Source organism: Capricornis sumatraensis, chromosome 1 (genome assembly GCF_032405125.1).
Source record: "Capricornis sumatraensis isolate serow.1 chromosome 1, serow.2, whole genome shotgun sequence".
Classification (NCBI taxonomy): Eukaryota; Metazoa; Chordata; class Mammalia; order Artiodactyla; family Bovidae; genus Capricornis; species Capricornis sumatraensis.
The window spans coordinates 148,250,276-148,268,329 of record NC_091069.1 but is presented as its reverse complement, the minus strand read 5'-3'; the positions used below and the strand labels follow the sequence as shown (position 1 = coordinate 148,268,329).

The window sequence follows — 18,054 nt, the reverse complement described above, 5'->3', positions numbered from 1 at the left end:
GCAGTTCAAAAGCATCATTTCTTCGGCGCTCAGCCTTCTTCACAGTCCAACTCTCACATCCATACATGACCACAGGAAAAACCACAGCCTTGACTAGACGGAACTTAGTCAGCAAAGTAATGTCTCTGCTTTTGAATATGCTATCTAGGTGGGTCATAACTTTTCTTCCAAGGAGTAAGCATCTTTTAATTTCATGGCTGCAGTCACCATCTGCCGTGTATATGTATATGTATATGTATATGTATATATATGGTAGAATATTACCCTGCCTTAAAAATGAACAAATTTGAGTCAATTCTAGTGAGGTGGATGAACCTAGGGCCTGTTATACAGAGTGAATAAATCAGAAAGAGAAAAATAAATATCGTATATTAACACACACATATGGAGCCTAGAAAATTGGTACTGATGACTCTATTCGCAGGGGAGGAAGAGAGGCACAGACATGGAGAAGAGACATGTGGACATGGTGGGGAAGGCGAGGGTGGGACAGATTGAGAGAGTAACATTGAAACATATACAGTTGTCATTTGTAAGATAATAGGCCAGTGGGAACTTTCTGTATGACACAGGGAGTTCAACCCAGTGCTCTGTGACAGCCTAAAGGGGTGGGGTGGGGTCAGAGGTGGGAGGGAGGTTCAAGAGGTGGGGACATATGTATACCTATAGCTGATTCATGTTGATGTATGAGAACTTCCAGAAATTCAAACTGGATAAAACAACATTGTAAAGCAGTTATTCTTGATTTTTAAATAAATAAGTTTTAAAAATACCTGGCCTAAAGTTGGCCAACTACCATCATTTATGAATGATCATTTATGCGCCTTTCTGATTGCTAAGGATATGAATATGGACAAAAGAAACCCCTGCCTCATGAGTTTCAGTTCAGTTCAGTCACCTAGTCATGTCTGACTCTTTGAGATGCCATGAACTGCAGCATGTCAGGCTTCCCTGTCTATCACCAACTCCCGGAGCTTGCTCAAAGTCATGCCCATTGAGTTGGTGATGCCATCCAACTATCTCATCCTCTGTCACTCCCTTCTCCTCCTGCCTTTAATCTTTCCCAGCATCAGGGTCTTTTCCAGTGAATCAGTTCTTTGCATCGTGTGGCCAAAGTATTGGAGTTTCAGCTTCAGCATCAGTCCTTCCAATGAATATTCAGGATTGATTTCCTTTAGGATTGACTGGTTTGATCTCCTTGCTATCCACGGGACTCTTAAGAATCTTTTCCAACCCCCCAGTTCAAAAGCATCATTTCTTCTGCACTCAGAGCTTTCTTTATGGTCCAACTCTCACATCCATACATGACTACTGGAAAAACCATAGCTTTGACTATATGGACCTTTGTCGGTAAAGTAATGTCTCTACTTTTTAATATGCTGTCCAGATTTGCCATGCTTTTCTTCCAAGGAGCAAGCATCTTTTAATTTCATGGCTGCAGTCACAATCCACAGTGATTTTGGAGCTCAAGAAAGTAAAGTCTCTCACTCTTTCTATTGTCTCCCCATCTATTTGCCATGAAGTGATGGGACCGGATGCCATGATCTTAGTTTTTTGAATGTTGAGTTTTAAGCCTGCTTTTTCACTCTACTCTTTCACTTTTATAAAGTGGCTTAGTTCCTCTTCACTTTCTGCCTTAAGGGTGGTGTCATTTGCATATCTGTTATTGATATTTCTCCATGCAAGTTTGATCCAGCTGTGCTTCATCCAGCCTGGCATTTCACATGATGTATTCTGCATTTAAGTTAAATAAGCAGGGTGACAATACTCAGCCTTGACATACTCCTTTCCCAATTTGGAACCAGTCCATTGTTCCATGTCCAGTTCTAACTGTTGCTTCTTGACTTGCATGCAGATTTCTCAGGAGGCAGGTAAGGTGGTCTGAAGATTTCTTAAGAATCTTCCACAGTTTGTTGTGATCCACACAGTCAAAGGCCTTAGTGTAGTCAATGAAGCAGAAGTAGAAGTTTTTCTGGAATCCCCTTGCTTTCTCTCATTCCTCTACTTTTTCTAAATCCAGTTTGAATACCTGGAAGTTCTCATGAACTTACATTCTATTTATTAACATAACATTTTCTCAGCTCATGAGTATCAGTGTATGTCGTTCTTGTGAACAGGTAGAAACAGGAGTCCTCAGGATTTCTTTCTTTTTTATTTTTTAATTGCTAGGGATAATTTCACAGTGGCTAGGTAATTTTTCTCAATTTTCTGTGAATGAGTTTTGGACAAAGAGAGGATTTTATTAATTACTTTAGAATCTGACTAAAAGCAGTGGTTTTAGGCACTGACTGGAGGTTGGGTGACAAAGACAAACAAAAAATTATCTCCTTTCTTCAGGGGTTTAAATGCTAGTGAGGGAGTCGGATAGATCTATATATAAAACTGGCTCTAATCAAGTCTGTCTTTGATAAATATAATAAAAGAACAAAGAAGCAAGATAGAGAAAAGTACTCTTGATAGAGAAAAAAGAAGAAACTTTAAGAATGTGAACACAAAGGATAAAGGAGAAAAAAGAACAGAACTAAGGGAAGGGTGTTTTTGATATTCAATTAGAGTTTTGATATTTATTGACTGCAGGAGGGTCTGCAACATGTTGAAGTGGAGACTGAGGGGTTGGGAACATAAGATGGAACTGCTCTCATCTGGAGTACCAAGTCTGAAAACTAAAATGTAGGTAACTTTTGCACCCTTGTAAAAGCTCTCCTGGACCAAAAACTGAGTATATCCACAGATGGTCAATAAGCATATGAAAAGATGCTTGTCATTACTAATTATTAGAGAAATGCAAATCCCAAGTACAATAAGGTACCATTAGAGCAGTCAGAACAACCATCATTAAAAAGTCTACAGGACTTCCCTAGTGGTCCAGTCATTAAGAGTCTGCTTGTCAATGCAGGGGACATGGGTTCAATCCCTGGGTTAGGGAAGATTCCACATGCCACAGGGCAACTAAGCACATTTGTCAAAACTACTGAAACCCGCATGCTCTAGAGCTCGTGTGCCACAACTACTGAGCCCACATACCCTAGAGCCCACGCTCCACACAAGTGAAATCACTGCAATGAGAAGCCCAGGCTCTGCAACTAGAGAAAAGCCCTCAACAATGAAGAGCCAGAACAGCAGAAAAAGAGAAAAAGTCTATAGATAAATGCTGGAGTTGTGTTTGGAGGAATGGGAACCCTCCTACACTGTTGGTAGGAATTTAAATTGTTGTAGCCACTATGGAGAATGGTATGGAGGTTCCTTTAAACACCAAAGACAGAGCTACCATATGACCCAGCAATCCCATTCCTCAGCATACATCTGGACAAAACAATGAATAAAAAACATACATGCTCCCTTATGTTCACAGTCGCCCTATTCAAAATAGCCAAGACATGGAAACAACCTAAATGTCCACCAACAGATGAAAGGATAAATAAGATATAGTACATGTATACAATGGAACACTACTCAGCCACAAAAAGAACAAAATAATGCCATTTGCAGCAACATAGATGCTACTGCAGGTTAGCATACTAAGTGAAGTAAGTCAGAAAGAGAAAGAAAATACCATATGATGTCACTTATACATGGAATCTAAAATATTACACAAAAGACCTGATCTATGAAGCAGACTCACAGACATAGAGAATAGACTTGTGGTTGCCAAGGAAACATAGGGGAGGGATGGACTAGGAGTTTGGGGTTAGCAGATGCAAACTACTAGGTATAGAACAGATGGACAGCAAAGTCCTCCTGTATTAGCACAGGGGATTATAGTAAATGGCCTGGGATAAACCATAATGGAGAAGAATATTAAAAACTAATCCATAAATATGTATAACTGAGTACCATGCTGTACATCAGAAATTAACACAACAGTTTAAATCAACTATACTTTACTTAAAAAAAAATAAAAAGATGACACAGTATATCCAGTTAGCCTATCCCCAAATTCCAAGCCAACTCTGGGCTCTATACTTCTTTCCTTGTTCCTTCTCACCCTAAATGAGGTTGACTATGTTGCTACAGTAGAATAGATATTTTCTATTTTTTCTCTCCCTTGTTCTTTATCCTTTCTCCTATAAGAGCTCCCTGCCTTCCACCCCATTTGGCAGTTCCTGGAAATGAGACCAGCTGCTTCATAAAGTATTATATAAAGCATGCATGTGTGTGCTCAGTCACTCAGTCATGTCCAGCTCTTCACAATCCCTTGGACGGTAGCCCACCAGGCTCCTCTGTCCATGGGATTCTCAAGTCCAGAATACTGGAGTGCGCTGCCATGCCCTTCTCCAGGGGATCTTCCTGACACAGGAGTTGAACCCACATCTGCTTGTCCCCTGCATTGGCAAGCAGATTCTTTACCACTGAACCACCTGGGAAGGCCATTATATAAAGCATGTATATCTAAGTTGTTGTCATTTTTTTTAACAGTTTCCTCAGTTATGAGTATGCTCTACTTTGAAGAAACATATTGTTAATGAGTAAATATGAAACATAAAATTTTTTGGTGACTTATGCTTGAATTTATTCATTATTTTTAAAACATTTAAATATGAATATTTTCATATTCATAGTATATTCATGTAAGTTTAAAACACTTTTTAAGTATGAAAAGTGTGGCCAAGAATTTGGAGAGTATAATTAACTGAATAGAGAATATCTAATTAATTATAACCCACAAGCTATAGATTTTCTTCTCCATAGTCTGCTCATCTCACATACACACACACACACACACACACAGAAACAAAAGACAATCATAGCTAGGTTTTAATTTTTATATATAGTTATGATGTGAAGATTATTGTTCCCTGTAGTGAGTTATTTTTTAAAATGTGCCTGTATATTTAATTTTAGCACACTTAAGTTATTTGAAAGATAGTATATCTATATAACTGTATAAACACAAACATAGTAGCATTTGAAAATAGCTAAAAATGGAAGAGATTATCTTTCTGAACCCTTATTTTATAGATAAGAAAACAGGAATAAGAAACTTAAGGTCTAAGTCAAACTTAAATGTCCAAACACTTGGACCAGTGCCTTTTTCTAAGTGAAGGTCACTGGTAACAATATATGTGTTTGATCTCAGACATTTGTAGACACTTCACATTCTAAATCGCTTAGTTCAGTTCAGTTCAGTCGCTCAGTTGTGTCCGACTCTTCACGACCCCATGAACCACAGCACGCCAGGCCTCTCTATCCATCACCAACTCCTGGAGTTTTCCCAAACTCATGTCCATTGAGTTGGTTATGCGATCTAACCATCTCATTCTCTGTCATCCCCTTCTCCTCCTGCCTTCAGTCTTTCTCAACAACAGGCTCTTTTCAAATGAGCCAGCTCTTCTCATCAGGTGGCCAAAATACTGGCATTTCAGCTTCAGCATCAGTCCTTCCAATGAACACCCAGGACTGATTTCCTTTAGGATGGACTGGTTGGAAGTCACTTAACTTCTCTTCTAATTTACAAAGTAATTCTCCTAACATGATAAGAACTTAAAACAGCATAGATTATTCAAAGAATGGTATAAATATTGATTATTTGTGTATTAATGAAGGTTAGAAATACAGTGTATCTTTGATTGAAAGGAAATGTAAAGTTGAAATGCCTAAATTAAAGATCAATATTAAAGACTGTGGAGACTATGGATATCATGACAGGCTGAAGAGTAAAATTCGATCATAGCTCACTGAGCACTGAGGTGCCTTAGCTATTACTTGGTGTGTCAGGAGATATACTTGGATCACCTCTACCTGTTCCTGCTCCCATCCCCAGCTTCAGTGTGTTTTGTTTTTAAAGGCTTATGCCTTCCATCTACTTTAGACACCTAAACTTGGGCTTGTGGAGCCACAGTGGAGAACCAGAAGCGCCTATGACTGTTTCCTGAATACCACACCTAAATGTCCATTCAAAACCTGTCGTCAATGATTGACTAAAGCCTGATGGAAGCTCAGCTTCTTTGTTGCCATAGGATGAACTCTGAGATGTGATTTAGACTCAAGACCTCTCCTTGCTCACTCTGAATTTGATTCACATCTTCCTCAGGGTCCTGTTTCTCCATTGTCTTACCAGTATTCCTAGGAGGTTTCTTAATTAACCACTTGTACACAAATTCCCATCTCAGAGTTTGTCTTTGAGTAACTGGATCTAAGACAACTACTAAAGCTATTTAGGATCTACCCATTCTTCCATCCATCCATCCATCTATCCATTTATCCATCCATATTTATCTATATTTGCTACCTTGCTCTCTCTTTCTTGCCTTCATCTATGTACTCATCCCATTCTAACAAAATAAATAACACCTAAAATGAATGCATGTTTCCATTCCATATTCTATATGTTAATATAATCATACAAAAATATAAATATATGGGGGAATATCTGTGTTCCCCAAATAGGCTCATTTTTACCTGTTCTGCTTTGTATCTTGTTCTTCTTACTGAGCAATATTTAGATTCCTAATAAAGAATGATATTAGCAATTTTAACTAAGAGTTCTATTGTAAGTTACTCTACTTATAAGCTTTATAAAAATAATTCTTGGGAAGAGAAACTTATAGTAAGAATCTGCCGTCATAGTTGAGAAAAATTTTGATGCTGTCAATCATTTTACATTCTCTCTGAGAGTTTTGATATTCTAACATCTTGACTGGTTGCCAATATTTTATATATTTATATATGAGGACATCATAATTTTTATTTAGTTTGTATGTAATTCCTATGCTCTGATTCTATTTTATATTATGTATAGGCCAAATATTTCTCTAATGCTTCCTTAAATGATATTTATTTATTTATTTATTTTTTATATTTAAATTTTTTTAATTTAATTTTAAAATCTTTAATTCTTACATGTGTTCCCCAACATGAACCCCCCTCCCACCTCCCTCCCCATAACATCTCTGTGGGTCATCCCCATGCACCAGCCCCAAATTCGTATACTCTCCATCCTTAGATCTGTTTATAATTAATCTTTACAACACACTAGAAAGGTTGATATCTTTATTTTCCTTTTGTAAATGTGAAGTCTGATTAGGGAGATTAACAGACTTTTTCCTCACCACAAGCATTAGAGTCAGAGTCAGAACATGAATTAGGAATCCTTGGCTTCCAACTCCACATTAAATTCATTAGCAATGGATCATTGCCATTTTCTTATAAAATAAACTCTTTTGTAATATTATTTATTCTATTATTAAAACATGGATATTATGTCAGTAGCCATCTCTCAGGATATTATTAATTTCTAAAGTTCCAATTGGATGAATATGGTTCTTTTCTTATAGAATCAGCACAATTTTTCTTTAACTGGGTATATTATAAGTCATTTTCATCTTCAGATATATGAAGCAAAAGTGACTATAGAATAAGAGTCATTTTCTGTGTATGAAATATCACCTTTATAATACAAAATAAATATTTTTATTATGAAAATTTCCTTAAAAATGTCTACATTGCTTTTTAAATAAACTGAATTATTTGAGTATATGATATATTTAAATTAATGGACAGAAAAATATGTATATTCCTGTGACAGGACACTATAGCTTGTAACATCTGGAAGGATAGACCAACAGGATTTCTGAGCACAAGTTGGCCAGGCCAACGTATAGAATCTATAATCTAATTAAACTGAGTAAATTCCTCCTTTCTTAGGCCATGGATTCTTTCATGTCAGTTGATAATAATGATAGCTTTCATTGACCACATAATTCTGAAATTACTAAATATAATCATGCTACTGAGTTACTTCTCCCCTTTTCAAACTTACATTTGCTCAGAAGCAATAGAATAGAAAAATATAGACTTCTATTTCTCTTCTTTTTATACTGTTCATGGGGTTCTAAAGGCAAAAATACTGAAGCGGTTTGCCATTCCCTTCTTCAGTGGACCACATTTTGTTAGAACTCTCCACCATTTCTCTTTTTGCCCTGCGTTTCTTCATAGGGAACCTAAATTTATTTGTGATGTTCCTTTGATTCCAGTAAGTTATAGAAAGACAACAAGTTCTTTCTTAAGATACCACTGGGAATTATATAAATTTTTACATAATATTTTAAAATGTAATGCTCACTTTATCAATATTCTAGGTTAGTATCAGCCCAATGGGACATATTATCAGAATTGACTCTATGTTCTGCCTTAACATCTATAGCAATGATATTATAATGGTGAGGGACAGGGAAAAAGCATAAATGAAGAAGACATGTGACTGTCATAAAACTAAGGAAGTTTATAATTTGGGAAAATATAGTAATTGAGAATTTTAATGACAGAAATGGAAATTGAAGTTAAGAGTTGATTTATTAACCAGATTTATCTTGCTACCTTATAAAACACCTGACCTGAATGGAAAGACAATTTTAAATTCATCAGCTATTTTCATTTATACCTTTAATCATACTTTACAAATTTTAGCAGACTATAACTTTAAATTCATTGGCAAGGATATGGCCCACTGAACTTGTTTTAGATTATGGTAATTCCATTTTACTATTTTTTCTGAAGTGAGTTTTAGAGATAACATTATATTCATTAAACTGTAAGCTGATGAATACAATCTCTCACTATATTGTAAAACTCCTTAGAGTAAGTGAAGATAGAAATGTACATCCTGTGTCTTCTACCTTAATCTGATATAAAACAAGACAAATTAATTAAGAAATTATAAGCACTATAGTATACTGGAGAATATTTAAAGACATAGTAGGTAAGAAGTTAGGCCAAAAATAACAGGTTTTAGAGTAAAATAATATTCTATCACAATATACTTAATATACATATGCATACATATGTACATGTACATTCTGAGGCAGCTCCAGATAAGACCTACTTGCTCATGGTACTTGATCTCGTAGTCCAGTATGGCTCCACTGGGAAAAGCAGGTGCTTGCCATGATAGGGCAATGCTGTTTTGGGATGCCCAGTCCTTTCTTACCATACCTATCAGGGAAGGTGCTGAAAAGAAAGAAAATAACTAAGAATTAATTGGCAGGAATCATTCTCCACAATGCTTTCTTTAACATTTTGTCTCCCAAGGAAAATACAATTCTTGGTGAAGAGGACACCAATTATTGATGTCAGATTAATATGATAATCAGGATCTACTTTACTCAATCCAAATAAAATATTAAAATTTATTTAGACACTGATGGCTCAGTGGCAAAGAATTTTGCCTGCAGTACAGGAGGTGCAGGAGATGCAGGTTTGATCCCAGGGTTGGAAAGATTCCCTTTGATCCCTGGGTTGGAAAGATCCCCTGGAGAAGGGCATGACAACTCACTCCAGCATTCTTGCCCAGAGAATGCTATGGACAGAACAGCCTTGTGGGCTACAGTCCAGAGGGTCACAAAGAGTCATATACAACTGAAGCAACTTAGCTCACACGCATGCAGAAACAAATTAGGGAACAAAGGAAAAACTCAGATAGTCCAAGAATAAGGACCATAACACATTATCTCTGATTCTGTTAGAGGACAACATTTTTCCTCAAACTGGCTTTGGTTTTGAGCTATAATATGAAGTATAATAGACTTGACTTCTATATTTTCTCAAAACTAAGACTACTATAGAAAATCCTCTGCAATTACATGATCATTTATAAGCTTTCTTTCTTTCAAGAGTTAGTACTTTATCAAATTTTAGTACTTTATAGAAGTTACATTGCAAACTTAACTTCAGCATATTTTGGCTTATCAATGAGAGGATCATTTCTTTTGCAAGGTTTCTATGACTTTTGACTAAAGCTGAAATATTTAATTTATGAAGTATATTTTGAATCATGTCTGTCTTCTTTTTCTATATAACATTATCTTAACAATTCAATCTTAACCTAAAGTAATCTTGTATACACTGTAGGCTTTTTATCTAACAAAATACTTCTCATCTTTAAATATTTGAATTACTTACAAAAGGAATTTTTACATAGAGAACTAAAACTCAGTCTTAAAAATACAAACTAAATATACTGAGATACCATTTCTCATTTTAAATTGGCAAAAAAATCAAAAAACTTGACACCAGGCTCTGTTGGCTAGACTGTGAGGAAAAGACTTTAATACACTGTTAGTATAAATGCAAAATGGCATAATCCTTATAAAGGGAAATTCAACAATTTAAGGCAAATTATATGTTCATTTACACTTCGGCTTTTGGGAATCTACTGAAAGATACACTGCACAAATACGAAGTGACATATTTACAAGACTACTCATTGAAATTTATTTGTAAAGCCTGGAAACAATTTAAATGCCCATCAATAAGGGACTGGTTTAAAAAACTATGCTACATTCACCAGAGAATTATGAAACTGTAAAAAGGAATTGTGACCATCTATAAATACTAGAATGAATTTATTTCAGAATTTACTTTTAAATGATAAAAGTGAGGTGGAGAAAAATGTATGAAAAAAAAGTCTTAGGATAAATTTAAGAATAAATTTAGTAACAATGGTTACCCTTAGAGGATAGGAGGCTAGGATGGTCACTACAGGGTTAGAAGAAAATCATCTCTGAATATAAATAATAAAAAACAAATGAACACTGAAAGAGCAATCTCAAAAGATTAAAAGAAAGAAATCTGTGTATTGAGTTGAAAGCAAAGCTCCTCTGAGAGGAACTACTTAAAATGACATTAAATGACAGTTACTTAACCTACATCCCAATGGGACATATTCTAAGTATAAAAAAAATACACTGCAAAAATTATTGAACTATTTGTAGTAAAGATATTACAAGTAGTATTACTGGTATTGTAATGCTGAATGTGTGTGTGTGTGTGCACGTGTGTGTGTGTGTTTGTGTGTATTAAGAGACAAATCAAATGAGTAATTACATTGCTGTTATTGAGAACTAGGACTTATTTCTCCTATGGGAAAATAGAGATACAGATGTCAGAGCAATGAAGGTAAATAAAAACCTTATCCTAATAAACCTGAATTAGAAGTATGATTATGAACTCATGTATCTTTCCAGTTCATTTTCAGAAATTTCCAGATCAATGAAGGTAAGTAAAAACCCTATACTAGTAAACTTGAATTAGTATGATTATGAACACATGTATCTTTCCAGTTTATTTTCAAAAATCCATTCACATGTACTAAATGCAGTTGAAAACAGGAATTGAAGAAACTGATCCTTTATGATCAAGATGAAATTTTTTTTAGTTTCTAAGAGACTCAAGTATTAAATGTGATAATTTACTTTCCAAGTTGTCTTTGTAACTTAAGGATAAACTACTTTCTTAAATTTGTGATAATGACAAGTTTGGTTCTCATAAGAAATTAAGTACTTTAGAAACTATATTTGAAACTCTTTCCAGCTGCTTAATGACAGTATTATTGCTGTACTAAGATATTTTCTTAAAATGAGTGATAATTACAGAAATTGCTAAGTAATAGAAGTTTGTGCCATAAGCTAAAATAGAAATATATAAAATGGTAAATAAAAAAATGTTCTGAAAATTCATTAGGTATATATACTGAGTTATATTCGCTACTAATAAACTACCATTAGTCAATTATGGTATTAATTCCTGCTGAAAATGCATTAATGTTCTTGGAATTATAGTATAGTAATGAATTAAATGGTGCTTTATGGGAAAACTAAAACTTTAATGTGAATAATACAAATTAGAAGTTGACTAAAGTGTTGAGGTCCTTTAATGGACGGCAACCTGGTGGTCCAGAGTAGACCGATAAGAAAGTAAAGGAGAGAGAAAGAGGCTGATTTGTTTACACAGAAAGCCAATAAAGCCCCGGCACTGGGCTTGCTCTGTTCACAGAGGCCTCAGGCACCCTCTCGATGGGGTGAAGGCGCAGAGAGAGAAAGACACAGGGACCAAAGCTCTGATGGAGCAAAGGTGTTTTAATCAACACGGTATGGGCATATATACTGTCTTACAAGGTAGTTATTCTCAGCAAAGATAAAGATTAAAATTCCAGACTTACAAAACATAGGCATCCATAGTAAAGAGAGAGAGAGTTGTAAAATCAATTTTACCAAATGGTTCACAAGAAGGAAGAGGGTACTTATCACCCTATAGAAAAACTAATGAAGGAAATGCCTGGATTCCTCAGCACCCTGGAGAGGCTTGCCTCTCTTAATTCCTGAGTTAATAAGGAACATAGAATTCCTGACAGATCCAAAACAGCACACAGGAAGCCTCCTGTTAAATGCTTCCTGACACTAAAGTATATAAAAGTATATCAATTCATTACTAATTTTGAAAATGTCCTTTTCATGTATACAATGCTATGGTTAATTTTCAGTTTAATGTACAATATCACAAAGTAGTGTTATCAGTGTCTTATATTTTGTCTCATAATTATTTAGCATTCAAGTTCAAGTGATAACAAAACTCATAAGAAATTCAATTATGCCAACAGCATTTTAGAATGACTACTGGTTAAAATATAGATACTATCTTTTCTATTTCCAGCTTTTCAATGGTTATTTAATTGTACAGACACATCACCTAAATTATATGAATCCTCTTCTATACTTTTGTAAAATAGATAATTAAGAGAATCTATTCTCTAACTACATAGATCATTCACTTATAAACAGACTTCAAGGTAAGATCTATATAAAATCTAAAATCTCTTCACTTTTGCACATTCCTTAAATGGCAACCCACTCCTGTATTCTTGCCTGGAGAATCCCATGGATGGAGAGCCTGGTAGGCTGTAGTCCATGGGGTCGCAGAGTCGGACACGACAGAGCAACTTCACTTTCTTACTTTCTTTTCAAATGTAAACATCTATGTTTTAAACAGTTGCTAAATATACATATATGCAGAGTACATCATGAGAAATGTTGGGCTGGAAGAAACACAAGCTGGAATCAAGATTGCCAGGAGAAATATCAATAACCTCAGATATGCAGATGACACCACCCTTATGGCAGAAAGTGAAGAGGAACTCAAAAGCCTCTCATGAAAGTGAAAGAGGAGAGTGAAAAAGTTGGCTTAAAGCTCAACATTCAGAAAACGAAGATCATGGCATGTGGTCCCATCACTTCATGGGAAATAGATGGGGAAACAGTGGAAACAGTGTCAGACTTTATTTTTGGGGGCTCCAAAATCACTGCAGATGGTGACTGCAGCCATGGAATTAAAAGACGCTTACTCCTTGGAAGAAAAGTTATGGCCAATCTAGATAGCATATTGAAAAGCAGAGACATTACTTTGCTGACTAAGGTCCGTCTAGTCAAGGCTACGGTTTTCCCAGTGGTCATGTATGGATGTGAGAGATGGACTGTGAAGAAAGCTGAACGCCAAAGAATTGATGCTTTTGAACTGTGGTGTTGGAGAAGACTCTTGAGAGTCCCTTGGACTGCAAGGAGATCCAACCAGTTGGTCTGAAGGAGATCAGCCCTGGGATTTCTTTGGAGGGAATGATGCTGAAGCTGAAACTCCAGTACTTTGGCCACCTCATGTGAAGTGTTGACTCATTGGAAAAGGCTCTGATGCTGGGAGGGATTGGGGGCAGGAGGAGAAGAGGACGACAGAGGATGAGATGGCTGGATGGCATCACTGACTCGATGGACATGAGTCTGAGTGAACTCTGGGATTTGGTAATGGACAGGGAGGCCTGGCATGCTGCGATTCATGGGGTCGCAGAGTCGGCCACGACTGAGCGACTGAATTGAACTGAACTGAAATATACATAATTCTAGATAATTCTATTTTAAACAAATATTCTAAATCCTACTCTATATTTTAAAAGAGTTTCCATAATTTTTACTTTAATGGCTACTATTCAATTGTGTTGCTATTTTATCAAGTCAGTCCTCTAATGCTGGATTTTGAAGTTTAAAATATTGCTTTGTCAGAATTCTGACATTTTATGTACGAACATTTTATGCATAAATTTTGATTTTGTTAAAATTATTTTAGAGAGAAAATTGCTCTATATAATTTGGATTTTGTGTCATACTGTTATTACCATAGTGCTTTTGAAAAAAGCTATATCAATATTACTAATCACACATTTTAAACACTTAATGAGTTTGAGAGCAGAGGATGTAGAAAACAATTTACAAGTCAATACACGTCAAACACTGCATTTTATGTTTTCAGAGAAGAAGAACATTACACAGAATTTCATTTTAAAATCAGGTTTCAATACATGAAACCTAAAGCATTTGCTTTGAATATATCTAATGAATTTGTCTTAATAATTCAAGTTTACATAGTATCTGAATTGGCATATTGTGAAACCTCTGCAGTATTAACTAATACAAAGCAGAAAATACATTTATTCCTCCCCATGAGAAACACTGATTTTAGGACACAAAAGGACAACTATTGATCTTTACTTCTGATTCTAAAAAGTTAGAGAAGGAAAGAAATAGGAAAATAATATCTTCTGGAGTCTGTCAGATCAGAGGCTAACTGAAAGATATGAAGACTCAACCAATGCTTCTTGAGTAACAATTACCTATTCAGTATAGCCTTCAGCAGAATCGTGTTTCTGATATACATCCTTTCTTAAGTCTTCAAAAATCTTAGCTTTGATCTTCAATATAAATGACTGGTGAATAGATTACCACATTCTTGAAAATGGTTTTCATACAAACCCTTTTGATTACTACATTGTTTGAATCTCAAGTAGTTTCCCAAAAACTACGTAACAAAAATGAAAATAAAAGTATGAAGGGAGTTAGTTCTAACAAAAGAGATCTTACTCACCCTTAGAAAAGTTTTGCTTTCTTATGCTTATATGGAGATACCTAAAGAAACATCACTTCATGGGAAATAGATGGGGAAACAGTGGAAACAGTGTCAGACTTTATTTTTTGGGGCTCTAAAATCACTGCAGATGGTGATTGTAGCCATGAAATTAAAAGACGCTTACTTCTTGGAAGAAAAGTTATGACCAACCTAGATAGCATATTGAAAAGCAGAGACATTACTTTGCCGACTAAGGTGCATCTAGTCAAGGCTATGGTTTTTCCAGTGGTCATGTATGGATGTGAGATTTGGTCTGTGAAGAAAGCTGAGTGGCAAAGAACTGATGCTTTTGAACTGTGGTGTTGGAGAAGACTCTTGAGAGTCCCTTGGACTGCAAGGAGATCCGACCAGTCCATTCTGAAGGTGATCAGCTCTGGGATTTCTTTGGAAGGAATGATGCTGAAGCTGAAACTGCAGTACTTTGGCCACCTCATGCGAAGAGTTGACTCATTGGAAAAGGCTCTGATGCTGGGAGGGATTGGGGGCAGGAGGAGAAGGGGACGACAGAGGATGAGATGGCTGGATAGCATCACCAACTCTATGGACATGAGTTTGGGTGAACTCTGGGAGTTGGTGATGGACAGGGAGGCCTGGCGTGCTGCAGTTCATGGGGTCGCAAAGAGTCAGACACGACTGAGTGACTGAACTGAACTGAAAGAAACAGTGAATTATTCTAGTTAAGTATTTTGCTCTTAACTGAGTTAATCAATTTTTATTAAATATTTATATTATGTATGTTATCTTATTACATTGTCATAAATCTATGGGGAAGACATTGCCTCCATAAGATGATGACACTGAGGCTCAGAGAAGTGAGCAATTGTTTACTGATATAATGAGAAGGCCAATTTTGGTATTAATGTAGAATGTCAAGAAAGAAGTGGAAAATTTAACATTTTTGCTATACTTTCTCTTAAAATTAATTCTATTCATTATTGTAAATACCTGCTCAAAACCAGTAGAAATGAGGCAATGTTACAAGTATCCTTATTGTCTTCGAGTTGATTATTTCTTGAAATTTTAAAATATCAAACACTACCGTTCAATTTTACTGTTAAAATTTACTACTGTTCAATTTTACACTGTTTTTCAGTCACTCAGTCATGTCCAACTCTTTGTGACCCCATGGACTGCAGCACATCAGGCTTCCACATCCTTCTTTATCTCCCTGAGTTTTCACAAACTCATGTTTACTAAGTCTGTGATGCCATCCAACCACCTCATCCTCTTTTACTCCCTTCTCCTCCTGCCCTCAATCAAATTACATTGTGGATTATCACAAATATGTCTATTTTTAGCATGTAATCAAGATTTACACCATGGGTCACGAGGTGTTTTCCTAAAGATCAAATGTTGCTAATTCTCAGTCATCTACTGAGCATACTGTGTAAATGAAGGTTTATTTATTGTGATATGCTTACCTGCATGTGTGTGTGTGTGTGTGTGTGTGTGAGTTTAGATGAAAAAGAGAGATTTGGGCAGGGAACACTCCTATGAACATGTGTTTGTGACACTGAAAATCTTAATGGTGAATGTTAAATAATAGAATCCCAATATAGGAATAGATCTTATAAGCAATTTAATACCTTTATCATCAATGCAGAAAATACTTCAATGTATTTCTGATAGCTGGGTATCCACTTCTTACTTTAGCAGTGTAGTATTTGACAAAGAGTATATAAAGAGCATGCTGCTGCTGCTGCTGAGTTGCTTCAGTCGTGTCCGACTCTGTGCGACCCCATAGACGGCAGCCCACCAGGCTCCGCCATCCCTGGGATTCTCCAGGCAAGAACACTGGAGTGGGTTGCCATTTCCTTCTCCAGTGCATGAAAGTGAAAAGTGAAAGTGAAGTCGCTCAGTCGTGTCCAACTCTTAGTGATCCCATGGACTGCAGCCTAAGAGGCTCCTCTGTCCATGGGATTTTCCAGGCAAGAGTACTGGAGTGGGGGCACTGCACTTTTTATGTAGTACTTTGTGAAGTATAAAGAGCATAGTACTTCACAAAGTACTACATAAAAAGTGCAGTGCCTCACACAGTACTATATAGAGTAAGTACTTCACAAAGCTATCCATTGTCTTTTAAAACTCTTTAATTGATAAAACATATGGAGTCATTGTTTGCTTCCTATAACTTTCACCTCGGTCCTGACCCTAGTGCTGATTTTTAGTACAAATAGAACTAACTCTTTCCTTTTGCTTATCTATCAACCTCTTTTTTTTTTATTCCTTCTTTCTCGTCTATACTTCTGTTTCTGTGCAAGTACCATAAGCACTATTTACAGTAGCTAGAACACGGAAGCAACCCAGATGTCCATCGACAGATAAATGGATAAAGAAGTTGTGGTACATATACACAATGGAATATTACTTAGCCATAAAAAGGAACATCTTTTTATGTGTTCTAATGAGGTGGATGAAGCTAGAATCTATTATACAGAGTGAAGTAAGTCAAAAAGAGAAAGATAAATATTGTATTCTAACGCATATAAACAGAATCTAGAAAAATGTTACCGAAGAATTTATTTACAGGGCAGCAATGGAGAAACAGACATAGAGAATAGACTTATGAGTGGGGGAGAGGGGAGGAGAGGGTGAGTCACATGGAAAGAGTAACATGGAAACTTATATTACCATATGTAAAATAGATAGCCAATAGGAATTTGCCGTATGCCTCAGGAAACTCAAATAGGGCCTCTGGATCAATCTAGAGGGGTGGGTTGGGGCGGGAGATGGGAGAGACTTTCAAAAGGGAGGGGTTATATGTGTACCTATGGCTGATTCATGTTGCGGTTTGACAGAAAATAAGAAAATTCTGTAAAGCAATTGTCTTTCAAAAAAAATTGATTAATTTAAAAAGTCATCTATTTAATACCTAACTCATCTGATATATTACTTTTAAAACCTATTTGATCTGATCCTTTGAAAAATATTTTGGATACTCTGATCCTATAGATTTTTCTTATTTAATATACAATGTCAGTGTTCTCTTTTTTCTATGTTACTTACCAGAAAAGGATGGGATCTTCCTCTTTCTGATTGTTATCACCTTAAGTTACAGGTGATATAGGACAAATATCTTTTCTAGTTTTTCCTCAGAATTAATTTGTCTATTTTTAAAAAAAGTATCTAGCCTTGAATTTCAAGAGTTTTTCCCAAGGGAAAAATTAACATCCTTCAACACAAAGCTTGCACAGTCTTTCTACTTCTTCCTGCCATGCCAATATGAAGCTTGTAGGTGGCTTAACAATATGTTAGTGAAAAATATGTGGATATATTGGCCCAAAAAACTTTCACTACCTGCAGAGGCCACAGTGAAACATCACCATTAATAAT

The 18,054-nt window shown here is 35.9% G+C and overlaps 1 protein-coding gene across 1 annotated transcript in view; it reads right to left on the bottom strand.

The window, feature by feature from the left end:
- EPHA6 (EPH receptor A6) overlaps positions 1-18,054 on the bottom strand; it is a 971,878-nt gene that overhangs the window by 356,251 nt on the left and 597,573 nt on the right. The window contains exon 6 of the mRNA XM_068985421.1: positions 8,822-8,946. Within this exon, the coding sequence (XP_068841522.1) occupies positions 8,822-8,946 (125 nt within the window). The remainder of the gene's footprint in view (positions 1-8,821; positions 8,947-18,054) is intronic.